We start from the raw sequence: 22358 nt of genomic DNA, 5'->3' as shown, positions 1-22358 counted from the left end.
CATCCACCTCTGGCCTGCTCGCCTCCCTACCTCTGAGGAAGCACAGTTCCCGCTCAGCCCAGTCAAAACTGTTCGCTGCTCTGGCACCCCAATGGTGGAACAAGCTCCCTCACGACGCCAGGACAGCGGAGTCAATCACCACCTTCCGGAGACACCTGAAACCCCACCTCTTCAAGGAATACCTGGGATAGGATAAAGTAATCCTTCTAACCCCCCCCCTTAAAAGATTTAGATGCACTATTGTAAAGTGGTTGTTCCACTGGATATTATAAGGTGAATGCACCAATTTGTAAGTCGCTCTGGATAAGAGCGTCTGCTAAATGACTTAAATGTTAAATGTAATTAAATGGAATCAAGTTTGAAAACGATTGTTGAACTCTTTCCCCAAGTTCTCAAGTTGTCCCTCCAGCCTCATGGCTCATAGTTAGTAGTGGTACTAGTGTGTGACTAACTGTACAGTATGATAATCTTACTAGGCTACCTGTTGGCGTGTTAACCACAGGATAGGCAGGGGGAATGTGTTTTTCTTTTGATTATATTGTGGCTGATTTTGAGCTTTGTCTGACATGGTGTCCATTGGCCAGTTAACACTAAGCCTGCTTACAAGGCCGTGTTGGGCTGGGGCTAAAGCCATCCCGCCACCGAACAAAAGAGTAGGGCTTTACCAGGGGGACACCCAAACTGCTGACTCTCAACTTGAGCTAATGTGGCCCCATTCTGTCCCGTCTCGCTCCTGTCGGCCTCTCTCTCTCCATCCATCCATCTATCCCTCCCTCTCTATCTATCCCTCTCGCTCTCTTTTTCCCAGCCTGGGACCCTCTTTTTACACACTAGCCCAGCAACAGCCAGGTCTTCCACCTGCCTACTGACAGACAGAGTGCTAACCTTCAGATAATTATCTGTCCATTCAGTTGCACCCATCTCTCTCTTTTTGTTTGTTTCTCAGTGTGTCAAAGTGTGTTTGTGTGTGTGTGCTCTGTGGGTTTGCGTCTCTTCGGACCATGTGTGAGTGTCTACGTGGGATATTCAGAGTCACCTGGACACCCTCTTCCAATGCAGGTCAGTAGGGATGGGGGACGAGTGATGGGGGAACTGCTATTCATTAGCCCCATTGTGATAGACATTGCTTTGTTGAGTTGCATTCAATAGATGAGTCTCTGGTGACACAATATTGATGAGTGACAACATTGACTTATTCTGTCTTGAATCAAATCTATTGGTTAATCCAATCTATTTTTATTGGAAGAAATGTGTGTTCCAAAGTGGCTTTTATTTCACATGAACTGTTTTTTTCTATGAAGAGATGCAACTCAAATCAGTTCTTAGTTTTAACCATCCACTTGCTTTAATGTCGTGCTGTGTGGTAGCACTAGCAACCCCTACCACTCCAGTTGACCTCCCTTCTGAAACATATCACAGACAAATTCCATCTCTTGCTCTTGTTATTTATGTTAAAGGGTGGTTCCCCACCAAGTCTCTCTATAAATACACCTAGACGGAGGTCCTGGTCATGGTGAAATGAGAAGAGGATATGAGCATTGTTTAGCTGACAGTTGTGTTAAGATAGTATAACCTTATCTGGCAGACATTCCTGGTGTTATATGACGTCTGTGCTGGCTTATCTACTGAGATCTGTTTCCTTCTTGTGTCTTCTTAAATGCTTGGATTTTGTCCTGGTCTGAGACAGGGATCCATAGCTGGAGGGGATGCTTAGCAGATATATGTTTTCTGGTTGCCATGTTTGTACATTTCATATTAGCTTTACCATATCAAATGTCTGGGTTTCTGTCCTCACATAGTGCAGTCATATTAGCGAGCTTGAAGAAATGCTTTTCTTCCCATCATCTATAGATGTTGGGCTTGTGTCTGCTCCGTCTATATTTTTTTTTCAGTGCACACATGTACACGCACACACACGCACGCACGCACGCACGCACGCACGCACGCACACACACACACACACACACACACACACAGACACACACACACACACACACACACACACACACACACACACACACACACACACACACACACACACACACACACACGGTTAAAGACCAGACAGATCATGTGACCATATGTGACCAACCTCTGGAGTCAGTCAACACTATGGCCTGCAGCTGTCCCCTGAGCAGAGCCCATCCCAGATCCCAGTGGGGTTGTTTTCCCCTGTAGCCCCCCACAGCCAGCCAGCTCCGGTTTCCCTGGCCCTGGCACAGTGAACTGCTGACACGAAGGGATTGCTGTGCCGCTGGGACAATCTGTCCCGTGCCAAGCCAGCTGCCCGCCTCAACTCACCCCCCAATGCTCCTCACCCCCCTGTCTAAATCCTGGTTTTGTGTTAGCGGCGTAATGCAACAATGACATCGTTAGGACAATGCAAGTGGCCTGATCCCCCTGGCAGCCTTCAGTAGTGGGCTTGGGTCCCTGGCCAGGGTCTGGTCTCACTGGGACCACCTGTGTGGCTCACATGGGGGTCCAGCTGGCAGAATGGAGGCTATTACTCCATGTCTATCTAGGCAGTGTGGTTACTAACCACCACAGCACTCACTTTCACTATCTCAGCTCTGCAAGCAGGGCAGTTTATAACAGGCCATGAAAACGCACAGCACACTCAGTGTTAAGCTCACAACAACAGCTGCTCTCCCCAGAAGTCACACTTTCTCTAAATGAAGACCCCAGGCCTGTTCTTATTTGGAGCTCTAGGGATAAAAATAGCCCCACAACATCAGCTTCAGTACCCCAGATCTGAAGACAATTCCTTTTGTTATTCCACCACTTTGTTTGACTCCTCAGGGAATTTAAACAGTGTCACCAGCAGCCAGCCAGTCAGGCAATTTACATGTCGCTGAAGAAGAGTAGTCCCCTGTCTTTTTCTCAAATCTGCAGCAGGAGAAAGCTCATGCAATTCTGACTGAGTCCTGTCAAAGTTTTTGGCCCCTTCCTCCTCCTCCTATCTTGATAGTCCTGCCCCTCACCTTCCTAATATGGGGGCATCCCTTTGCCCTCGTCCAATCAGTGTTCTCGTTACGTCCCACCTAGATATTTCCCCACTGAGGTTTCAGTGAAGGGACAGGCTGACTGGTAACAGGGTGATCAGGAGAGAGTGAGTGAGAGTTTGACAGAGAACAGTGTATGATTTCAGCTCATCAGCCTGGTGAATCTCTCCCCTCTACCCAGGGAGGAAGCACACTGAGACAGTGGTATCAACCAGGTAGGATGAGTCTCAATCTCACTACAGTGGAATTGTCTGACATCTGACTCCTTATGACTTGTTAGATCTGAGAGTTTGTAGACAGTTCATGTGGAAGAGGGGATTGTTGCAGTGGGTAGGTGCCTGTGGTGCATGTATCTCAGGTTAGGATAGTGGCAGGACTTTTTTAACCTCTGTGTTATGGCTGTTCAAATGTTTGTACATTATGCAGAATGGAATCAAGATCACTGGTGGTAATATACTTAAGTATAGTTCATGTCATATCTTTTCATCTAGTTATCTGCATCGTTGTTTGAGAATGTTCTTTCCCCCTTATTTTATAGAAAAGTTTGTCCAACTGTGCAAAGGGTTGTGCAGCATAGACTGCAGTCTGGAGACTGCACACCCTTAGGTATTGAGAACATAGCTATTGTTTGTTGGATAAGTGCACAGGCCATTTAGAAGGACAAATGCCACTTGTATTGTTGATAACATAGGGCTATGTCACCACACAATATGCTCAGCATGGTTGCTGCTGCCTGCTGCTGTTCCCACGTGCATAGACTACTGATAGGTAGCAGCAGCGCGCGGTTGTTTCAAACACTTCGTCTTACTTTTACACACGGGCAACAGCTGCAACCTGCCAGTCACAGGATCTGAGTGTTGCTCCCCAGCCCAACAGCTTGGGATGCCATGGCAAGGTGGGTAGAATGGCAAACCCGCTATTGAGGGCAAGACCCACCCAGGGTTAAGGCTAGGTTGGAATGACAATAACAGACATATAAGTATTGTGTAAAAGTATAAGCTGGCCTCCCAAGTGGCGCAGATGTCTAAGGCACTGCATCGCAGTGCTAAAGACGTCACTACAGACCCGGGTTTGATCCTGGGCTGTGTCGCAGCCAGCCGTGACCGGGAGACCCATGAGGTGGTGCACAATTGGCCCAGTGTCGTCCGGGTTAGGGGAGGGTTTGGCCGGCTGGGATGTTCTTGTCCCATCGTGCTCTAGCGACTCCTTGTGGCGGGCCAGGCGCAGTGCACGCTGACTGTGGTCGCCAGCTGTACGGAGTTTCCTCCGACACATTGGTGCAGCTGGCTTACGGGTTAAGCGAGCACTGTGTCAAGAAGCAGTGCAGCTTGGTGGGGTCGTGTTCCCAAAGCCCTCTCCTCCCTTTGATGGCATGTGTTGAATGTCTGTGTGTGTGATCCCCCTGCCATTCCTCTGGGGGGGGGGGGGGGGGGGGGGGGGTCAAATGTGTTAATGGGACACCAGCACCATCCGGGGGGGTGGGGGGTACAGTCTGCTCTGGAGTTAACGTCACTGCACGGATCTGGTATGAATGTTATTGATATACTATGGATAGATGTTTATAATACTGCATGGCGGCAGCTAACCCTCCCAAAATCACGTCTGAAATAGGGAGACTGTATGGGACCCTCAACAATGCTGTGGATTCAGCCAAGCCAGAGGGTTATAGATATATCATAAGAAGGATTTTAATGGAAATATTAACGTTTATGGGAGTTTTTATTTACTGGGAAAGTGTAGGATTCCGTGGTATAATATCACAGGAATCCTATCCTGTTTGAGCTGTAGGGGAGTGTGACAGAGTTAGTATGAACTAATGTGTATAAGAAAACTAATTAGGACAGTTTCCTAGCGACAGGTTTCTTGAGCAGTGGGCGGGTCGGTAGTAGATGAGGAAGTAGTAGGGTCAAGAGGTGGTTGGGCGATTTGGAGGAAGCTGGGGAAACTCACAAGGAAACACAGTTTGACACAGGAAAACTGCCATCAAAATACACAGATAAAAGCTGGATTTAAGATGTATGCCAGTGCTTTGAATACATTATTCATCACCCAACAGTGCTATATTTGACATTATAATCTGGGTGGTTCGAGCCCTAAATGCTGATTGGCTGACAGCCGTTGTATATCAAAGCGTATACCACGGGTATGATGAAACATTTATTTTTATTGCTCTAATTACGTTGGTATCCAGTTTACAATAGCAAAAATGCACCTCAGAGTTTTGCGTTGTGCCTAAAAACAGCCTTTAGCCGTGTTATATTGGCCCATATGCCACACCCCCTTGGCCTTATTGCTTAATTATCATGGGAGAAGGAAGGTTGTTTGCGTCTTGCCCTCCTTGTTGAGTAGTTATCTCACAAAATATCCCAGTTTCCTGTTTACAAAGAGATATTTCCTGTCCGCTCCAGGGTGTGGCTCATTTTTCCATCTGAGCTTTCAAAGGACAATCAGATCCTCTCTATGTCTGAACTTCAGTTCCCATAGTTCTCTTCAAAGACAGACATCTCTGTCTAAGACAATCCCATTTTCAGTTCACTGTTACATGTTAGTTTTGTGTATTCACGTTGTGCATTACCTGACTACAGACTCTGCTAATACTCTGTCTGATTTATGTTCAGGGAGCACATGATGCTTTAGGAATCCACGTTGGGTACTACTATACCTTACCTCTCACCAGAGTCATAGGACTGATTATCTCCATGTTTAGACCAGACATGTATGTTTGTATGTATGTATTCACAAGTCACACAGACACTGAAACCGTATTTTGCCAACATGCTGAATTATTAACAGTCCAAGGCAACCACGATAAATTATAGATGTCTCCTGTTTCATCAAGTTCGGTTTTTAAATAGGATATTGTATCTGAGATATATGTACAGCGGTAAGAAAAAGTATGTGAACCCTTTGGAATGATCTGGATTTCTGCATAAATTGGTCATCAAATTAGATCTGATCTTCGTCTAAGTCACAGCAACAGACAAACACAGTCTGCTTAAACTAATAACACACAAATTATTGTATTTTTATTGTCTATATTGAATACATCATTTAAACATTCAGTGTAGGTTGGAAAAAGTATGTGAACCCCTAGGTTAATGACTTCTCCAAAAGCTAATTGGAGTCAGGAGTCAGCTAACCTGGAGTACAATCAATGAAACAAGATTGGAGACATTGGTTAGAGCTGCCCTGCCCTATAAAAAACACTTACAAAATGTGAGTTTGCTATTCACAAGAAGCATTGCCTGATGTGAACCATGCCTCGACCGAAAGAGATCTCAGAAGACCCAAGATTAAGAATTGTTGACTTGTGTAAAGCTGGAAAGGGTTACAAAAGTATCTCTAAAAGCCTTGATGCTCATCAGTCCACGGTAAGACAAATTGTTCAGCAGTGTTGCTACTCTCCCTCGGAGTGGCCGTCCTACAAAGATGACTTTAAGAGCACAGCACAGAATGCTCAATGAGGTTAAGAAGAATCCTAGTGTCAGTTAAAGACTTACGGAAATCTCTGGAACACATGCTAACATCTCTGTTGATGAGTCTACAATATGTAAAACACTAAACAAGAATGGTGTTCATGGGAGGGCACCACTGAAGAAGCCACTGCTGTCCAAAAAAAACATTGCTGCACGTCTGAAGTTTGCAAAAGTGCACCTGGATGTTCCACAGTGCTACTAGCAAAATATTCTGTGGACAGATGAAACTAAATAATCTGTATGGTTTAAAGTCTCAAACATTTCTGGGAATGCCAGCTATGCAGAGTAGGGCTTCCCTTTCATTGGCCTGATAAACAGGGAATTGACAACATCCAGTAGTTAACGTCGTGGAGTCTAATGTGGGTTTGTTTTGGACACAGTTGGGGGAATACATTTTTAAAAAAATGTTCACCACCACAACTCAAGTTGGCATAGGTCCCATCTAGTGGAAGTAGTCCATCTTCGTGGGAAAGTAGAGATCAATAACTGACGAAAACAGATGGGGGCATTTGGGAACACTTAAATCTATGTGTAGCAGTTTTATGAGGTCTCTTCATGAATCATAATGTGCCCCGGCATTGAACTGTTTGAATAAACTGTTTCTCCAAATCCAATAGCTTTAGAATAACTTTATCCCCGAGTTGTACACACACTAACCACTTTTTCTCTGTAAATCGTGATGCTATTTGGTTGATATATTTGCACGTCAACTTATTACAGGAATAGTATTGATTAATAGCGTACACAAAGGGTCCTTCCTCTTCATCCTGGGTCTCATGACATTTATTGAATTAGCACCAATCAGGTTAGCTTTCTCCACACAGCAGGTCTGTAGCTGTTCTGTGTGTGTCTTAATACTACATACTATGGCTGTACATATGAGGTAACTGGTGGTAGACTGTCAATGTGATGGTTACTGTAGATTACTTTCCAATGTTTTCATTCCAAGTGAAATTGATTTTCTTCCCACTTTGGAGGACTCTCTTTTAGTTGCCTAGTTGCTAACCCGATTACTGTAACTTTCAAAATGATGGAGAAAAACAAACACAATTTATCCTCTGCAGAATTCTATTAGTATTTGGACATGGTGTCTAGATGACTAGCCAAATCACTGTTTAAAGTGACTGACCTGGAAGCCCCTAGGACTCAACTACTGCAAAATATATACAGAGCAAATGAGACACACAGCACTTCCTATCAGAGCTATGTTTACTATATGTGGGGATATTTAAATATTCATTAGGTGAATATATTAGGCCCATTTCCTACTACATAGTACACACACACTGTGTATTTGTTGGAACTCTGTGAGTGAAACAGTCTGGTCTCCACTGCTGAAAGCATCTCCCTGAGACCTCTCTAGATCTGTGTGGTCAATTTGCTTGTAGTCCTTGAACAACATTCTTCTTCAGAGAGACAATTCCAGTATCAAATACTATGATGGAAAAGGGTAGGTCTATGCTAAGAACTCAGTCGTGCAGGTATATTTAAAAGGGTTTATTTATGAAAGCAATGCAGAGTACCATACAAAGGGCACAATACCAATGGCAGAAACCTGACTTCATAACAACTCCACAGTAAAAACATATTTCAATTATAATTCAATTAGATGTTGCTTAATTGGAGATTAGATAGCTCATATCGCTTTCATTCCTCTGGCGTTGTTGTTGTTGCACAATCCGCCAAAAACAAGGCCACACATCACAAGATCCCATTATTATCCCATTCTTAACCAGTGTTCTGACTGACACCCTGATGAGACTGGGATCAGGCTGTTTGATGTTGGGAGAATGTTAGTGAACTGCCCTGTCCTTTCCCATATCCTAGAAGCAAATAGCTGACCCCCAAGTCAAGGTCTGTTACTTAATTATCAAATCTAATTGGGGAGCCCCCTTAAATGCAACAAAAGTCAAACTCTAAATAATGCAAATGTAGCCATTCTCCTATTTGTTTAAAATGCCATTTGTAGCCTACTGCTACAGTGGTAAATATTCAAATAATAGCTTAATCCCGAATGAAACAAACACCCCCACCTCTGTGTCATGGTTTAAAAAATGTGAATAACGTGGCTGCATTTGTCATCCCGGGACAGTCTTGTATTCAGCCCCGACTTTTCTTTCTACAAAAAAGGTATTTTTGTCAGCAAAACGCATGAATTAATTCAGGCTACAAGAGTGTAGACCTAATGACAATCGCCTGATGTCATTACACTTATTGGTGTTTTCTAACAGATGTCTCTTTCCATATATCAAATGGGTGCACTGTGCACAGTGCACTGTGCAAATAATTTTAGAGTGGGCGAACATGCGCAGGTAGCCTACATTTTGAAGTGATTTGTTTGACAATCAGGTGAAAACATCATGCCTGGTTGTGTTCATGTGTTCATGGCACATTAAAAGGTAATACATTTTTACCGTTAAATGACATCTTTATGATTAGGCCCATCAAAAAATGTCAAGCTTGTGCACAAAGAGACTAGGGTGTCCCATGAAAAAAATAGAGACTTCCCTGAATGTCACGGTATAATTTGAACTCTGTTTTACCTGGGTATTATGGACACAAGCTCAAAGGTTTGTTTAATTTAGCTATGTCAAGAAGTTAGAGTCATTTAGCTATTTCTTGATACCGGTATTAACGTTATATAGATCATAAAAGATCAGATGCGCAACACCCTTATTATTGAAATGTCCAGTACTCATGAAGCATACTATCCAAGGCGGGTGTTGCTGCTTTCACAATGTTTAGCCATCTTGTACAAGAGCTCTCTGAATGTCTGTAATTTGTTCTCGTGACCGGCTGAGACACCCGACACCACCCATAGAGGCATGAGAAATATGCTGACACTGAATACTGGATCCCCCTTGACAAACACGCACACACGCATAAACACACATGCCAAAGCAGATCAAAAAGCCATCACATGAAACCCAAAAGGGTAGGAAGGACATGCATGACATTGCTGGGGAGCAAACCATATAGTGGGAAAAAGTCAAGTGCCTCCTACCTATAAGTAGAAGGGTATTGAGGGGCTAGGGTGGGTGGTGCAGGGATATGCAAAACCGTGGAAATAATTCCAAGAGTGCCATAGCAATGTACCGCAGTCTGAGAGGCCGGTCACAAAACCAAATGGTTGGAAATCGATGAGCATGCCGCAAGCTAAAACATTTTTATATAGAGAACGTGTCGTCTTGTATCCATGTGTTGTATCCATGTATCCATGACATTATGTCATGCCAATGTAGAAATGGGGTCAAAGCAGACAAAGTAAAGCCATTGATTATATCTATGAAGTGATGTAGTCTGGTTGAGATCTCTGATTTGTCCTCTGTCAGTGCATAACACGCCAACATTGACCCAATCTCCTTCTGTCTGCAGACTCTGACAGAGAATTGGAAGAAAGTAATGTATTTACCCAGGCCAGAGAACCAGCCGTGAGTAGCCACTATCTGGCTTTCACTTGTTCAAGAGATGCTATATACCATATATGAAGTGGTGTACTGCAGTGCTATTTACTGACCTGTTAAACTTGGTATCTCCTCTACTGAGCCAGGTGAAAGAGAAAAGGCGGTCTCCCCCTTCGGACAGGCCTCCCACCGCCCCCCACGCCAACCCTCACCACAGTGCCTCCCCAGAGGACCAGGAGAGCCCAGAGAGAGTGGTGAGTGGAGACTGTTTGGATACCCTAACACACTCAAGCCAGGGAAGGATAGGATATGGTGAACTTTAATGTCCCCGAGGGGAAAACTGTCTTAGTGTCAGTACCAAGACAGTTTTCACACAAAGCTTATCAGTATACAAAATAGTCACTGTACATTACACACTCAACATAATACATACATTGCATGTTACCCCTGTCATGCACATTGTACACTTCACATATAGCCACATACATAATACATATTGCACATTTCCCTTACATTCTGTCAGTGGCGTACTAACCCAGCTCACTTTATGATAGACATGGGAATGAAGGAGTGCTTAGACCTGTTCAGCTAACATGTAGGACCCTATAGCGTCTGAGGGGAGGAGCTGACACTCGGAATTATGTACATGGGAGGGATCTAAATATAATTCAGGAAAGAAAACAATACACTGTGTGTTTATGGACATGCACTCACTGGCATATAATATTTTCACGTCGCTCGTATATACTATTTAAAAAAAATAAAGTTGAAGCATTTCAGAATTGACAACAGTATTATGCATTATAATAATGTTTATGACATATCCTCTAGTCCCCAACACCTGGTGTGCTAACACAAGATGTCAATTGTAGTTGCCTCTGTGCCCTGCCACCTACTGTATGAAAACAGTGGCATCTCTGCAGAGCTTGGCGAAATGAATGGTTGTTTCGGTTGAGAAAAGCGACCAGGAGAGAGAATGACCTCAGCAGGTTTTGACTGTGTCATTGTACTTCAGTCAGTAAGGTTTGGGTCAGGGCTGCAGCTCACACAAAGCTTATAGAGTGTCCAAGCCCATGTGATTAGAGAAATAATGTCTCTAATCTCAGAATGAGAGTGGCTATAATGAAGGTATTCTGTCAATCCCTAATAGGTATTTTCTCTCCATATCCCAAAGGATTCATAGGCTATTTTAATTGGTGCAAGCACAAACACACGCATCAAGCTTATTGGGGTTCAATCCCCTATGCTTACAAGGTAATTTACCTGCCAAATACTTTTATCCAAAGGACTTACAGTTAACACACAATAACCTATATTGTGTGTGGCCCATGCTGGATTTGAACCCATGACGAAACTATTGTCATTACTATCACAGTCCAATCAACTGAGCCATCAACACGGATACAATGCTTCCTTCCTTTTTTAGGTTCAGAAAGAGAAACTTCATGCAGAGCTGAAGCAGGTGCTGAGTCTGAAGAGAAGCCACCTGAAAGAGACGTCTCATTTGGCCGAAGCAGAGATGGATTCTTCAACCGAGGCCCAAGCGGTGGTAAAGAGCCAAGAAACAACTAATACTCATGAAACAGTAACCACGTTGTTTGGTGATATCACTGTAGATATTTACACATGCGCAGAAAACACTCAGAATCGCGTGCCATTCTACTGTTTACGTTTGAAGACAAGAGACTTGTGAGGAAACCCTCTCCTCTGGTGTGTCTCTACAGGAGGAAACTGCATCTGAGGTGGTGGAGGTTGTGATGGAGACAGAGGCTGAGGCTGGAGCCAGTGGCTACAGTGTCACAGGTGGAGGGGAGCGAGGCATCTTCATTAAGGACGTCCTTAAAGACTCCACAGCAGCAAAGCATCTTAGCCTCCAGCAAGGTAACTGGACGGGGAAATTAGAGTTGCATGAATATAAAGCCATGAGACACAGCTGAGGTAAATTAGTTATGGACTAGTTTAATAGATAGAAATAGCAATGAGAATGTCAAACAGTAAACTATTAAAACATACAATTAATTCCATACTAGAAATAACTGAAAATGTTGAAACCATCTTGTTTCTCCCCATCAGCATCCTTTCCTTGTGTAACTTCCATTAAGTGTATTGTGTAATTTATTGTAAGTAATGTCATTGATCAATCACCTTGTTTTGACGTGCATAATGTACATTATCTTGGGCAAATAAAATGTAAACATCAAAAATGCCATTCCCTTTCACATCCTCCCTTTGATTGTCAAAAGCAAACCACAACTATAAGACTTCAATATTTCCCCCAGTTCTCTTTATCTCATATTCACTTTTGTCTGGTTGATTGGTGTCCTTGCAGGAGATCAGTTGCTCAGTGCAAGAGTCTACTTTGACAATGTGAAGTATGAGGATGCCCTGAAGATCTTGCAGTGTGCAGAGCCTTATAAAGTCTCCTTTTTCCTGAAGAGGACGATCGCCGGTGCTGATGTCACCATGCACCCTGGCGCCACCAGCTTGGAACTGAAAGGACCCAAAACCAAGATGCAGAAAATGGTACGGCTATGATAGTATTTGTAATTGCCAATGTGATAATGAGATATACAACTGGGTATTCCAGATTCATCAGCTTCGTGTCCACCTAACTCATACTTGCATCTCTGTTGCAGAGTGTCAAGAGCATCAAACCTTTCAAAGCGAAGAAAAAGAGGGGAGGACGTTTTGGATTGAAAAGGCTGAAGGAGAACAAGAAAGGGAGCACTGGAGCAGAGTTGGAGATGGAGGGATCACCTTCCAAGGTGGAGCTCAACCCCGTTGACGTGGAGTTTGCCTTCCCCAAGTTCAAGCTGAGGAAGGATGGGAAGGCAGAGGGAACTGAGCAGCATGGAGGAGTGGTCGCCACTGGCAGGAAGAAGAGAATGATAAGGTGTCCCAGGATGAAAGCAAATGGTGCTGAGGCGGCTACAGGAGAAGTTGACATAACAGAACCAGCGGGACAGGCTGATGTCTCCCTGCCAGACGTGCCTGGAGCTAAAGTCAAAGGAAAGGGCCACAGGTTCGGAATTCATTTCCCTAAAACAAAAAAGACTAAATCAGACACTGCCTTGTCTGAAGGGTCCCTGGACCTGAAACCTCCGGATGTTAAATTCACACCACCCTCAGTGGAATTCAGTTTGCCATCTGGAAACAAGGACGTTGACCTACAGAAACCAGATGTGAAAGTCAAGGAGGGGTCAAAATTGATGCACCGAGAGGTAGAGCTTTCATTAAAACTCCCCTCAGCCTGCCACTCTGACGAAATTGATGGTGAGATAAAAGCAAAACGTTTAGCTGAAGGGTCAACAGGGCTATCTGGCATTAAAATGCCAGCTATTGACATCTCTGCACCCAACATAGATCTACAGCTGGACACCCGGCGTACAGTGCCAGATGAGACAGAGGGACCCTTTTTTAAAGGGCCAAATATATCCATGCCCAAAACTGACATCTCATTTCCAAAGATTGGATCATCTAACATGGATTTTGAAGGTCCAGAAAAGGGTGGAAAAATTTGCCTGCCAATTGTTGACATTTCCCTGCCAAAGATGATACCAGCAGAAACCAATGTTGATGTGGAAGGACACATTGGAAAAGGAGGCAAGTTCAAAATGCCAACTTTCGATGTTTCTCTTCCAAAATTCAAGTCTTCAGAGGAGCATATGAATATAGAGGGGCCTGAAGTCAAAGGGGAGTTGAACATGCCAAAAGTTGACCTTTTACGCCCGAAAGGTAAAGCAGAGGGAGAGGTGGACATTGAAGGATACTTAGGAAAAGGAGGTAAATTTCAGATGCCCACATTTGACATTTCTCTACCAAAAATGAAGACATCAGAGAGAGAAATGAATGTAGAAGGACCTGAAGTGAAGGGTGGCAAAATTAAAATGCCCTCTATTGACATATCTCTCCCTAAAGGAAAAGCAGAGGGGAATATTAACGTTGAGGGACATTCTGGAAAAGGAGGTAGGTTCAAAATGCCCTCATGCGACATTTCGCTTCCTAAAACAAAGGGTGATGCCAGGTTAGAGGGACCTGAATTGAAAGGGGGAAAGTTTGAAATGCCCACACTTGATATTTCCCTTGCCAAAGGAAAAACAGAGGGTGAAGTCAGCATTGATGCAAATGTAGGAAAAGAAGGAAAGTTCTCTCTTCCAAAAATGAGGTCGTCAGGAACAGAAGTCGATGTAGAAGGGTTTCAAATGTCCTCATTTGATGTCTCTCTTCCAAAAATAAAGTTACCAAAGGGTGACATGAAAATAGAAGGATCTGATGTGAAAGGCAGCACATTTCATACGCCCACTATAGATTGTTCACTTCCAACAGGAAAAACAGAAGGTGACATGAGCGTTGAAGGAGATGCATCTAAAGGCGGAAAGTTTCACATGCCTTCACTTGATATTTCTGCTCCAAGAGTGAAGTTACCAGAGGGTAAAGCCAAAGTAGAAGGCCCTGAAATTAAAGGTGGAAAGGCTGAGATGCCAAATATTGATGTTTCCCTTCCAAAAGGCAAAACAGCGGGAGAAGATAACATTGAAGGCCATGTCAGTAAAGGGGGCAAGTTTAAGATGCCCAAATTCGGCATTTCTTTCCCGAAATTGAAGTCACCAGAGGGTAAGGTCAACACAGAGGGACCTGAAGTCAAAGGAGGGAAGTTTAAAATGCCTACAATTGGCATTTCGCTACCAAAAGGAAAAGTGGAAGGTGACATCAATGTTGAAGGAGATTCTGAAGCAGGAGGAAAATTTCATATGCCCACATGTGACATTTCTCTTCCAAAAATGAAGTCACCAGAAGCAGATATCAGTTTAGAAGGACCAGAAGTCAAGGGAGGAAAGTGTCATATGCCAACAATTGACCTTTCCCTTCCCAAGGGAAAGGGAGCAATTGACACTGAAGGACATTCTGGAAAAGGAAGCAAGTTCCAAATGCCAGCATTCGATATATCACTTCCAAAAATGAAGACACCAGGTGGTGAAGTCAGACTAGAAGGCCCTGAAGTCAAAGGGGGGAACATTAATATGCCAATGATGAGCATTTCTCTTCCAAAAGGAAAAATGGAAGGAGAAGCTAAGGGACATGCAAGCAAAGGGGGCACATTTCACATGCCCTCAATTGACATTTCCCTTCCAAAAATGAAGTTGCCTGAAGGTGAAGTCAAAGTAGAAGGCCCCGAAGCCAGAGGGGGAAAGATTGAAATGCCATCAATTGATATTTTTCGTCCCAAAGGAAAAATGGAGGGGGAAATTGACATTGAAGGACATTCTGGAAAAGGAGGAAGATTTCATATGCCTACATTTGACGTTTCCCTTCCAAAAATGAAGTCACTAGAACCAGATGTCAGTTTAGAAGGACTGGACATCAAAGGAGGGAAGTTTCATGTGCCAACAATGGACTTTTCCCTTCCCAAGGAAAAGGGTGAGATTGACACTCAAGGACAGTCTGGAAATGGAGGCAAGTTCCAAATGCCAGCATTGGATATATCACTTCCAAAAATGAAGACACCAGAAGGAGAAGTCAGCCTAGAAGGCCCTGATGTGAAAGGTGGAAAGTTTGAAATGCCAAAGATTGATATTTCCCTTCCAAAAGGAAAAACAGAAGGGGAAATAGACATTGAAGGACATTTGGGGAAAAAAGGAACGTTTCACATGCCCACATTCGACATGTCCTTGCCAAAAATGAAGTCAAATGATGGTGACATGAAATTAGAGGGGCCAGAAGTGAAAGGTGGCAAAATACATATGCCTGCCATTGACAATTCTCTTCCAAAGGGGAAGGCAGAATGTGATCTTCAGGTTGACGGTCATGGTGGCAAAGGTGGAAAGTTCCACATGCCCTCAATTGACATTTCTCTTCCAAAAATGAAGTTGCCTGAGGGTGAAGTCAAAGTAGAAGGCCCTGAAGCCAAAGGTGGAAAGTTTGAAATTCCAACAATTGATATTACACTTCCAAAAGGAAAAGCAGAGGGAGAAATTGACATGGAAGGACATTCTGGAAAAGGAGGAAAGTTTCATATGCCAAAGTTTGATGTATCGCTACCAAAAATGAAGCTCCCAGAGGGTGACATCAAACTAGAGGGACCGGAAGGGAAAGGCAACAAAATACATATACCTAACATTGACATTTCTCTTCCTAAAGGGAAAACTGAAGAAGATCTTGAGGTTGAGGGGCATGGTGGCAAAGGGGGCAAGTTTCACATGCCCTCAAATGACATTTCCCTTCCTTTTTGGAAGTTGCCTGAAGGTGAAGTCAAAGTAGAAGGCCCCGAAGCCAGAGGTGGAAATATTGAAATGCCATTGATTGATGTTTCACTTCCCAAAGGAAAAATGGAGGGGGAAATTGACATTGAAGGACATTCTGGAAAAGGAGGAAGATTTCATATGCCTACATTTGACGTTTCCCTTCCAAAAATGAAGTCACTAGGACCAGATGTCAGTTTAGAAGGACCGGACATCAAAGGAGGGAAGTTTGAAATGCCAAAGATTGATATTTCACTTCCAAAAGGAAAAGCAGAGGGAGAAACTGACATTGAAGAACATTCTGGAAATGGAGGAAAGTTTCATATGACCTCATTTGATGTGTCACTACCAAAGATGAAGCACCCAGTGGGTGATGTCAAAGAAGGCCTTGAAGTCAAAGGGGGGAAGTTTAAAATGCCCAAAATCGAAGCAGAGGGTAGGAGTGGTGTCAAGTTACCAACTGTTAAACTGCCAACAGTAGACATATCTGCACCAAAGGTTGACTTAGACTCTGGGCTGTCAAAAGCTAAAGGAGATGATAGGGAAGAGGTGGAGCTACTAAAAGCAGAGGGTGGTAGGCCATCCTCTGGGTCAAGTTTTGACATGCCAGATGTCTCTCTTAAAAAGCCAAGATTTTCTCTCCCTAAATTTGGTGGAAAGTCTAGTGGAGATGTAAACCTAGAAGGATATGGCACAGAGGATGATATTGATATTAGCCCCCCACGAGCGGAAATTGAGGGCAGACCAGCATCAGCCGGCGTACGCGGAGATGGAAAAATAGAAGGTAAACTAACGAAGCCCAAAATGAAAATGCCAATGTTTGGAATATCTAAGAAAGATGTATCAATAGCCAGCCCTGATGTGGAAATCAAGACAAAAAAAGGGAAAGTGGACATTCCAAAGCCAGGGATCAGTATAGAACATCCAGAGGACAAAACAAATAGAAAATATAGACTAAAATTCCCAAAGTTTAAGAAGTCATCTCCTAAAGGTAAACTACCAGAGGGAGAAATAGATGTCTCAATGGATAGTGGAATGAAAGGGAAAGGTGGCTTTCATGCACCCGATGATACAATCACAATGCCAAAGTTCTCCATGCCAGGGTTTGGCTCACAGGAGATAGACTTTGACAGGAGTGGACCCGGTGCTGAACTAGATGTCGAAGGAAAGGTAAAAATACCATCAGTGGAGATATCCCTGCCAGCTGCCAAGAAATCTGAGCAAGAAGTGTTACTCCCAAAGGCTGAGGTGGATGTGTCTGAGGCTGACATCAGAGGTTATGAAGGAAACCTGAAAATCCCTAAAATGCCAACTATTGATGTATCAGCACCCAAAATTGACCTTGATGTAACTCTGCCTAAAATCAAGCATGAAACAAAAATTGAGGGGGAGGGAGGCAAATTTAAAATGCCAAACATCAAAATGCCTGATATAGATTTATCACTTCCTAAAGAAAAAACTGGTGACATTGATGCATCCAAGGTTGAAATTGAAGGAAGGAGTGGAAAATTCAAGATGCCTGTCATTAAAATGCCAAAGGTTGACATATCACTTCCAACAGGAAAACATAGAGCAATGGATGTATCCACAGCGGAAATTGAAGGAGAAGGTGTAAAATTCAAGATGCCACATATGGAAATGCCAAATGTTGATATATCACTTACCAAAGGAAAAAGTGGAGGGATTGAAGGGCCAGAGATGGAAATTGAAGGAGGGGGCGGAAAATTCAAAATGCCACATATGAAATTGCCAAATGTTGATATATCACCTCCAAAAGGAAAAACTGGAGATGTTAATGTACCTGCATTCGAAATTGAGGGAGATGGAGGAAAATTCAAGATGCCACATAAGAAAATGCCAAATATTGCCATATCACTTCCCAAAGGAAAAGGTGGAGAGATTGAAGGGCCAGACATGGAAATTCAGGGAGAAGGAGGAACATTCAAGATGCCACATATAAAAATGCCAAATATTGATTTATCACTTCCCAAGGGAAAAAGTGGAGAGATTGAAGGACCAGAGGTGGAAATTGAAGGAGGGGGTGGAAAATTCAAGATGCCACATATGAAAATGCCAAATATTGCCATATCACTTCCCAAAGGAAAAGGTGGAGAGATTGAAGGGCCAGACATGGAAATTCAGGAAGAGGGAGGAAAATTCAAGATGCCACATATGAAAATGCCAAATATTAATTTATCACTTCCCAAGGGAAAAAGTGGAGAGATTGAAGGGCCAGACATGGAAATTCAGGGAGCGGGAGGAAAATTCAAGATGCCACATATGATGATACCAAACGTAGACTTATCACTACCGAAGGGAAAGTCTGGAGACATCAGTGCACCAGAAATTGAAATGGAAGGAGAAGGAGGAACATTCAAGATGCCACATATGAAAATGCCAAATATTGATTTATCACTTCCCAAGGGAAAAAGTGGAGAGATTGAAGGACCAGAGGTGGAAATTGAAGGAGGGGGTGGAAAATTCAAGATGCCACATATGAAAATGCCAAATATTGCCATATCACTTCCCAAAGGAAAAGGTGGAGAGATTGAAGGGCCAGACATGGAAATTCAGGAAGAGGGAGGAAAATTCAAGATGCCACATATGAAAATGCCAAATATTGATATATCACTTCCAAAAAGAAAAAGTGGAGAGATTGAAGGACCAGACATGAAAATTCATGGAGAGGGAGGAAAATTCAAGATGCCACAAATTAAAATGCAAAAGGTAGACTTATCAATTTCGAAGGGAAAGTCTGGAGACATCAGTGCACCAGAAATGGAAATGGAAGGAGATAAATTCAAGAGGCCACATATGAAAATGCCAAATATTCATATATCACTTCCAAAAGGAAAAACTGGTGATGTTAATGCAACTGAATCGGAAATTGAGGGAGATGAAGGAAAATTCCAGATGCCACATATGAAAATGCCAAACATTGATATAGCACTTCCCAAAGGAAAAGGTGGAGAAATTGAAGAACCAGAGATGGAAATTGAAGGAGGGGGCAGAAAATTGAAGATGCCACATATGAAAATGCCAAATGTTGATATATCACTTCCAAAAGGAAAAACTGGAGATGTTAATGCACCTAATTTGGAAATTGAGGGAGAAGGAGGAAAATTCAAGACGCCACATATGAAAATGCCAAAGGTAGACATATCACTTCCAAAAGGAAAAACTGGAGATGTTAATGCACCTGAATTGGAAATGGATGGTGAGGGTGGAAGATATAAGATGCCAGAAATCAAACTGCCAAATATAGATATTACAATGCCAAAGGGAAATTCTGGTGACATTGATGCTGAAATTAAACAGCCCAATGCTGAGGCAGAAGGAAAGATAAAAATGCCTTTGATTGGTTTACCAAAGTATACAACTCCCAACCTTGATTTGGACATGAATGTTGGAAAACCCAACCATGAAGCTGAGGTTCATGGGAAAAGTTCAGACAAAACTGGTTCACATTCTGAGGGAGACCATAAGATGAAAATCAAAATGCCAACGATTGACATAGAGTGCCCAAAAGGAGATCTGGAGCTGGATATAGGCTTCCATAAAGCTGAGGGAAAGAAGGACAGACAAATAATAGAGTTGCCTGACTTAGACCTTAAAACTTCTGATACCAAAGGTAAGGGGCCAAAAGTCAAAGGCACCAAATTCAAAATTGTAATACCAAAAATGAAGAACAATGGAGATCAAGTATTAGCTGCAGCCACAAAGAAGACTGGGAAAGAGAATGAAGGGGCCAGTGGTAGATTTATGATTAAGAAGACAAAGCTTGGCAAAGGTGCAGATGTGGCGGCAGATGCGAAGGCAGGTGGTTCTGTGTTGCCAAACATCTCCCTCCCAGATGTGGGCTTCTCAGTATCCAAAGGAGCCAGCCAAGAGGATGAACGTCATGGTCCAGAGATGAGTGCTAAATTGCCAAAATTCAAACTCCCTAATGTGGAGATCTCAGGTCTCAGATCTCAGGTCAACAGCGGACAACAAGAAAACAAAGATGGTATCAAGTTTCAAATGCCAAAGGTTACTCTACCGTCTGTGGGGCTAAAGAGCAAACAAGGCTCTGCCGAGCCCACTGGCACAGATGCCAGCACAGAGAATGGATTCACATTACCTAATCTTGGAATCAAAGTCCCCAAAATACCAGATATAGACTTTGATATTGGAGCATCTCAAGCTGAGGACCAAGGGGCAGATACAAGTACAAGACAAAAAATCAAAATACCCAAGTTCGGGGTGGCTTTACCTGCTATTTCTTCACCTGAAGCTAGAGTACATTTAAAGGACCCAGAGGTTGAGTATGAAGGCCCTAAAATGCCCAAAGTTAAAAAAGCTGTATTTGTTTTGGTGAATCCCCAAACAGACCACTCCACTATGTCCACTATATGTGAAGCAAGTGTAGAGTCTGGAGAGGCTAAAATCAGATTGCCAAAGATCAAAATGAAGCCATCATTTGGAAAGTCAGGATCCAAGGAAAAGAGTGTTGCTTTGAGCATTGAAGGAGACGTGGATGGAGATAACAAGTCAAAGGGAGCAAAGCAAAAAATGTCCAAAGTCACCTTCTCTCCAGGCAAAACAGGTTCATTTGATGTAACCCTAAAAGGTGAGGGGTCTAGTTCCACCCTCAATGGTAAGAAAGTTTCAACATTCCAGAATGGATCCAAGGAGGATAAAGCTAAGTTTGTGAAGCTCAAGCTTCCAAAGATAGAGTTCTCATCGCCATATTCAAAAATAGGCAGCGGAGAAGAGGACCTTGAAATAAGTGCTAAGCTTGTCAAGGAGTCCTCAGGAACTGACAGAGAAACCAAGGGGAAGAAAGTGAAATCAGGCAAAATGTCCTTCCCGGGATTTAAGAAGAAGACATCAAAAGGAGAGGAGGAAACTCAAGACAATGTGGTGTCCTCGTCGGCCAGGACAGAAATGCTATATCAGGATAGTTCAGAATCACCAACGCCCATGGTCTCCATTGGCTTTGCTCCAGGGAAGTCTAGGGGGCAGGCAGAGGCTGAGAGCAGCAAGAAGGAGCTGGAAGGAAAGCAGTCGACCTGGTTCAAGGCCCCCAAATTCAACCTGAAACCCAACTCAACAGGAATCCTCCTCATTACACCAGAAGGTTCTCCCCAGGGCAGCAGATCCTCGCTCCAATGCCAGGGTGTAGATGAAACTGCAGGTACCTTCCGGCTCCAGATGCCAAGCATGGGGTTCTCCACGCAGGAGGTGTCTGAGGAGAATGTTACCACAACAAAGGAGGGAACCGTAACTGTGGTGACAAAGACGACAAAAAATACGGTAACAGAGTCCAGAACTGGTCAAACCCACACATCGCTATCCCATTGTAATTACTGAAGTCCGAAGAGATGTGAGAGTAATATATTTTCCCTCTGTCCTGATGTGACGACTGTTTTTGTAAAGGTTCCTCCATGTTTTCTTTCTATTTTAGTCTTCATCATCTTTGATAATTTGAGTGGTTTAAATCTGAATGTCAATTCATTATGTATTGTTGTTGATATCTTTTTTATGCAAAAATACCACACATTTTAATTTCCCAAAGGAAATGTCTATTTTCAATGCCTTCCCATTTGATATACCGACATTTACTTTGGTATGATTGTAGAATTAGACTGACAAAGAACACAAACCAATTTACCAAAAGCAATTTGTATGTAAATACATTGACATGTTGCCTGCTTACTTAATGAAACATGTAATTATTTTCATATTACCGATGATTGGAATAGTAATAAGGATAGTAGTGATTTGTGTTAATGTAACTGAGGCTTGAGGATGGTGTGAGATTTGTGGTTTCATCATTTACTTACTTCAGCTTGTTTTTTCTTTTTGATATATGAAGATTTCTTGTAATTATACCATACATTGAAATGTAAGATTAAAGGCTTCTACAATGCAATCCATTTCAACACTCTCTATGAGACTCAAGATAAGTAGACAAAACCTAAAAGAATAGGAAACTATCATCTGATATTAAGCCATGGTTTAAAGAAACAGATTGAAATATTTCAAAATTAATGCAAAACCTCTTGGACAAAACAATGTCTCAATGTCTCCATTTTCCTTTTCTTTTTTGGTGAGTTAGAAAGTAGGAATTCAATGTGTGTGCTCTACTGCATGGGAAGAGTCCCAGCAATCCTCTGTCAAACAAGTTTACAAAGTTTTCCTTAACCAGATTTAATGCCTGTTGGAGCTGAAAATTGGAAATAACCATATAGAATG

General features: G+C 42.9%; 1 protein-coding gene across 2 annotated transcripts; it reads left to right on the top strand.

Moving 5' to 3' along the window:
- Positions 1 to 837: 837 nt before the first annotated feature.
- On the top strand, positions 838 to 22035 carry LOC106612701 (uncharacterized). 2 transcript variants are annotated; one of them, XM_014214127.3, is made up of 7 exons: positions 838 to 1059; positions 9854 to 9909; positions 10029 to 10136; positions 11309 to 11431; positions 11607 to 11763; positions 12212 to 12405; positions 12519 to 22035. In XM_014214127.3, the coding sequence occupies exons 1-7, from the start codon at positions 1002 to 1004 to the stop codon at positions 21471 to 21473; spliced, it is 9651 nt and encodes a 3216-aa protein (XP_014069602.3). In that variant the 5' UTR covers positions 838 to 1001; the 3' UTR covers positions 21474 to 22035. The 2 variants fall into 2 exon arrangements, with proteins under 2 accessions (XP_014069602.3, XP_014069600.3); XM_014214125.3 differs by lacking the exon at positions 838 to 1059 and adding an exon at positions 3074 to 3217.
- Positions 22036 to 22358: the final 323 nt, after the last annotated feature.

The sequence above is a fragment of the Salmo salar genome, chromosome 09, assembly GCF_965601325.2.
Source record: "Salmo salar chromosome 09, fSalSal1, whole genome shotgun sequence".
NCBI lineage: Eukaryota > Metazoa > Chordata > Actinopteri > Salmoniformes > Salmonidae > Salmo > Salmo salar.
The sequence above is the reverse complement of the archived record's forward strand: the minus strand, read 5'-3'. Positions and strand labels throughout refer to the sequence as shown.

Bases quoted from the DNA above. Each gene is read 5' to 3' on its own strand.
- LOC106612701 (XM_014214125.3), top strand. From the start codon at position 3,139: ATGATTTCAGCTCATCAGCCTGGTGAATCTCTCCCCTCTACCCAGGGA. The intron at 3,218-9,853 runs GTAGGATGAGTC...TTCTGTCTGCAG, and splicing joins GAGACAGTGGTATCAACCAG to ACTCTGACAGAGAATTGGAA. The intron at 12,406-12,518 runs GTACGGCTATGA...TCTCTGTTGCAG, and splicing joins AAACCAAGATGCAGAAAATG to AGTGTCAAGAGCATCAAACC.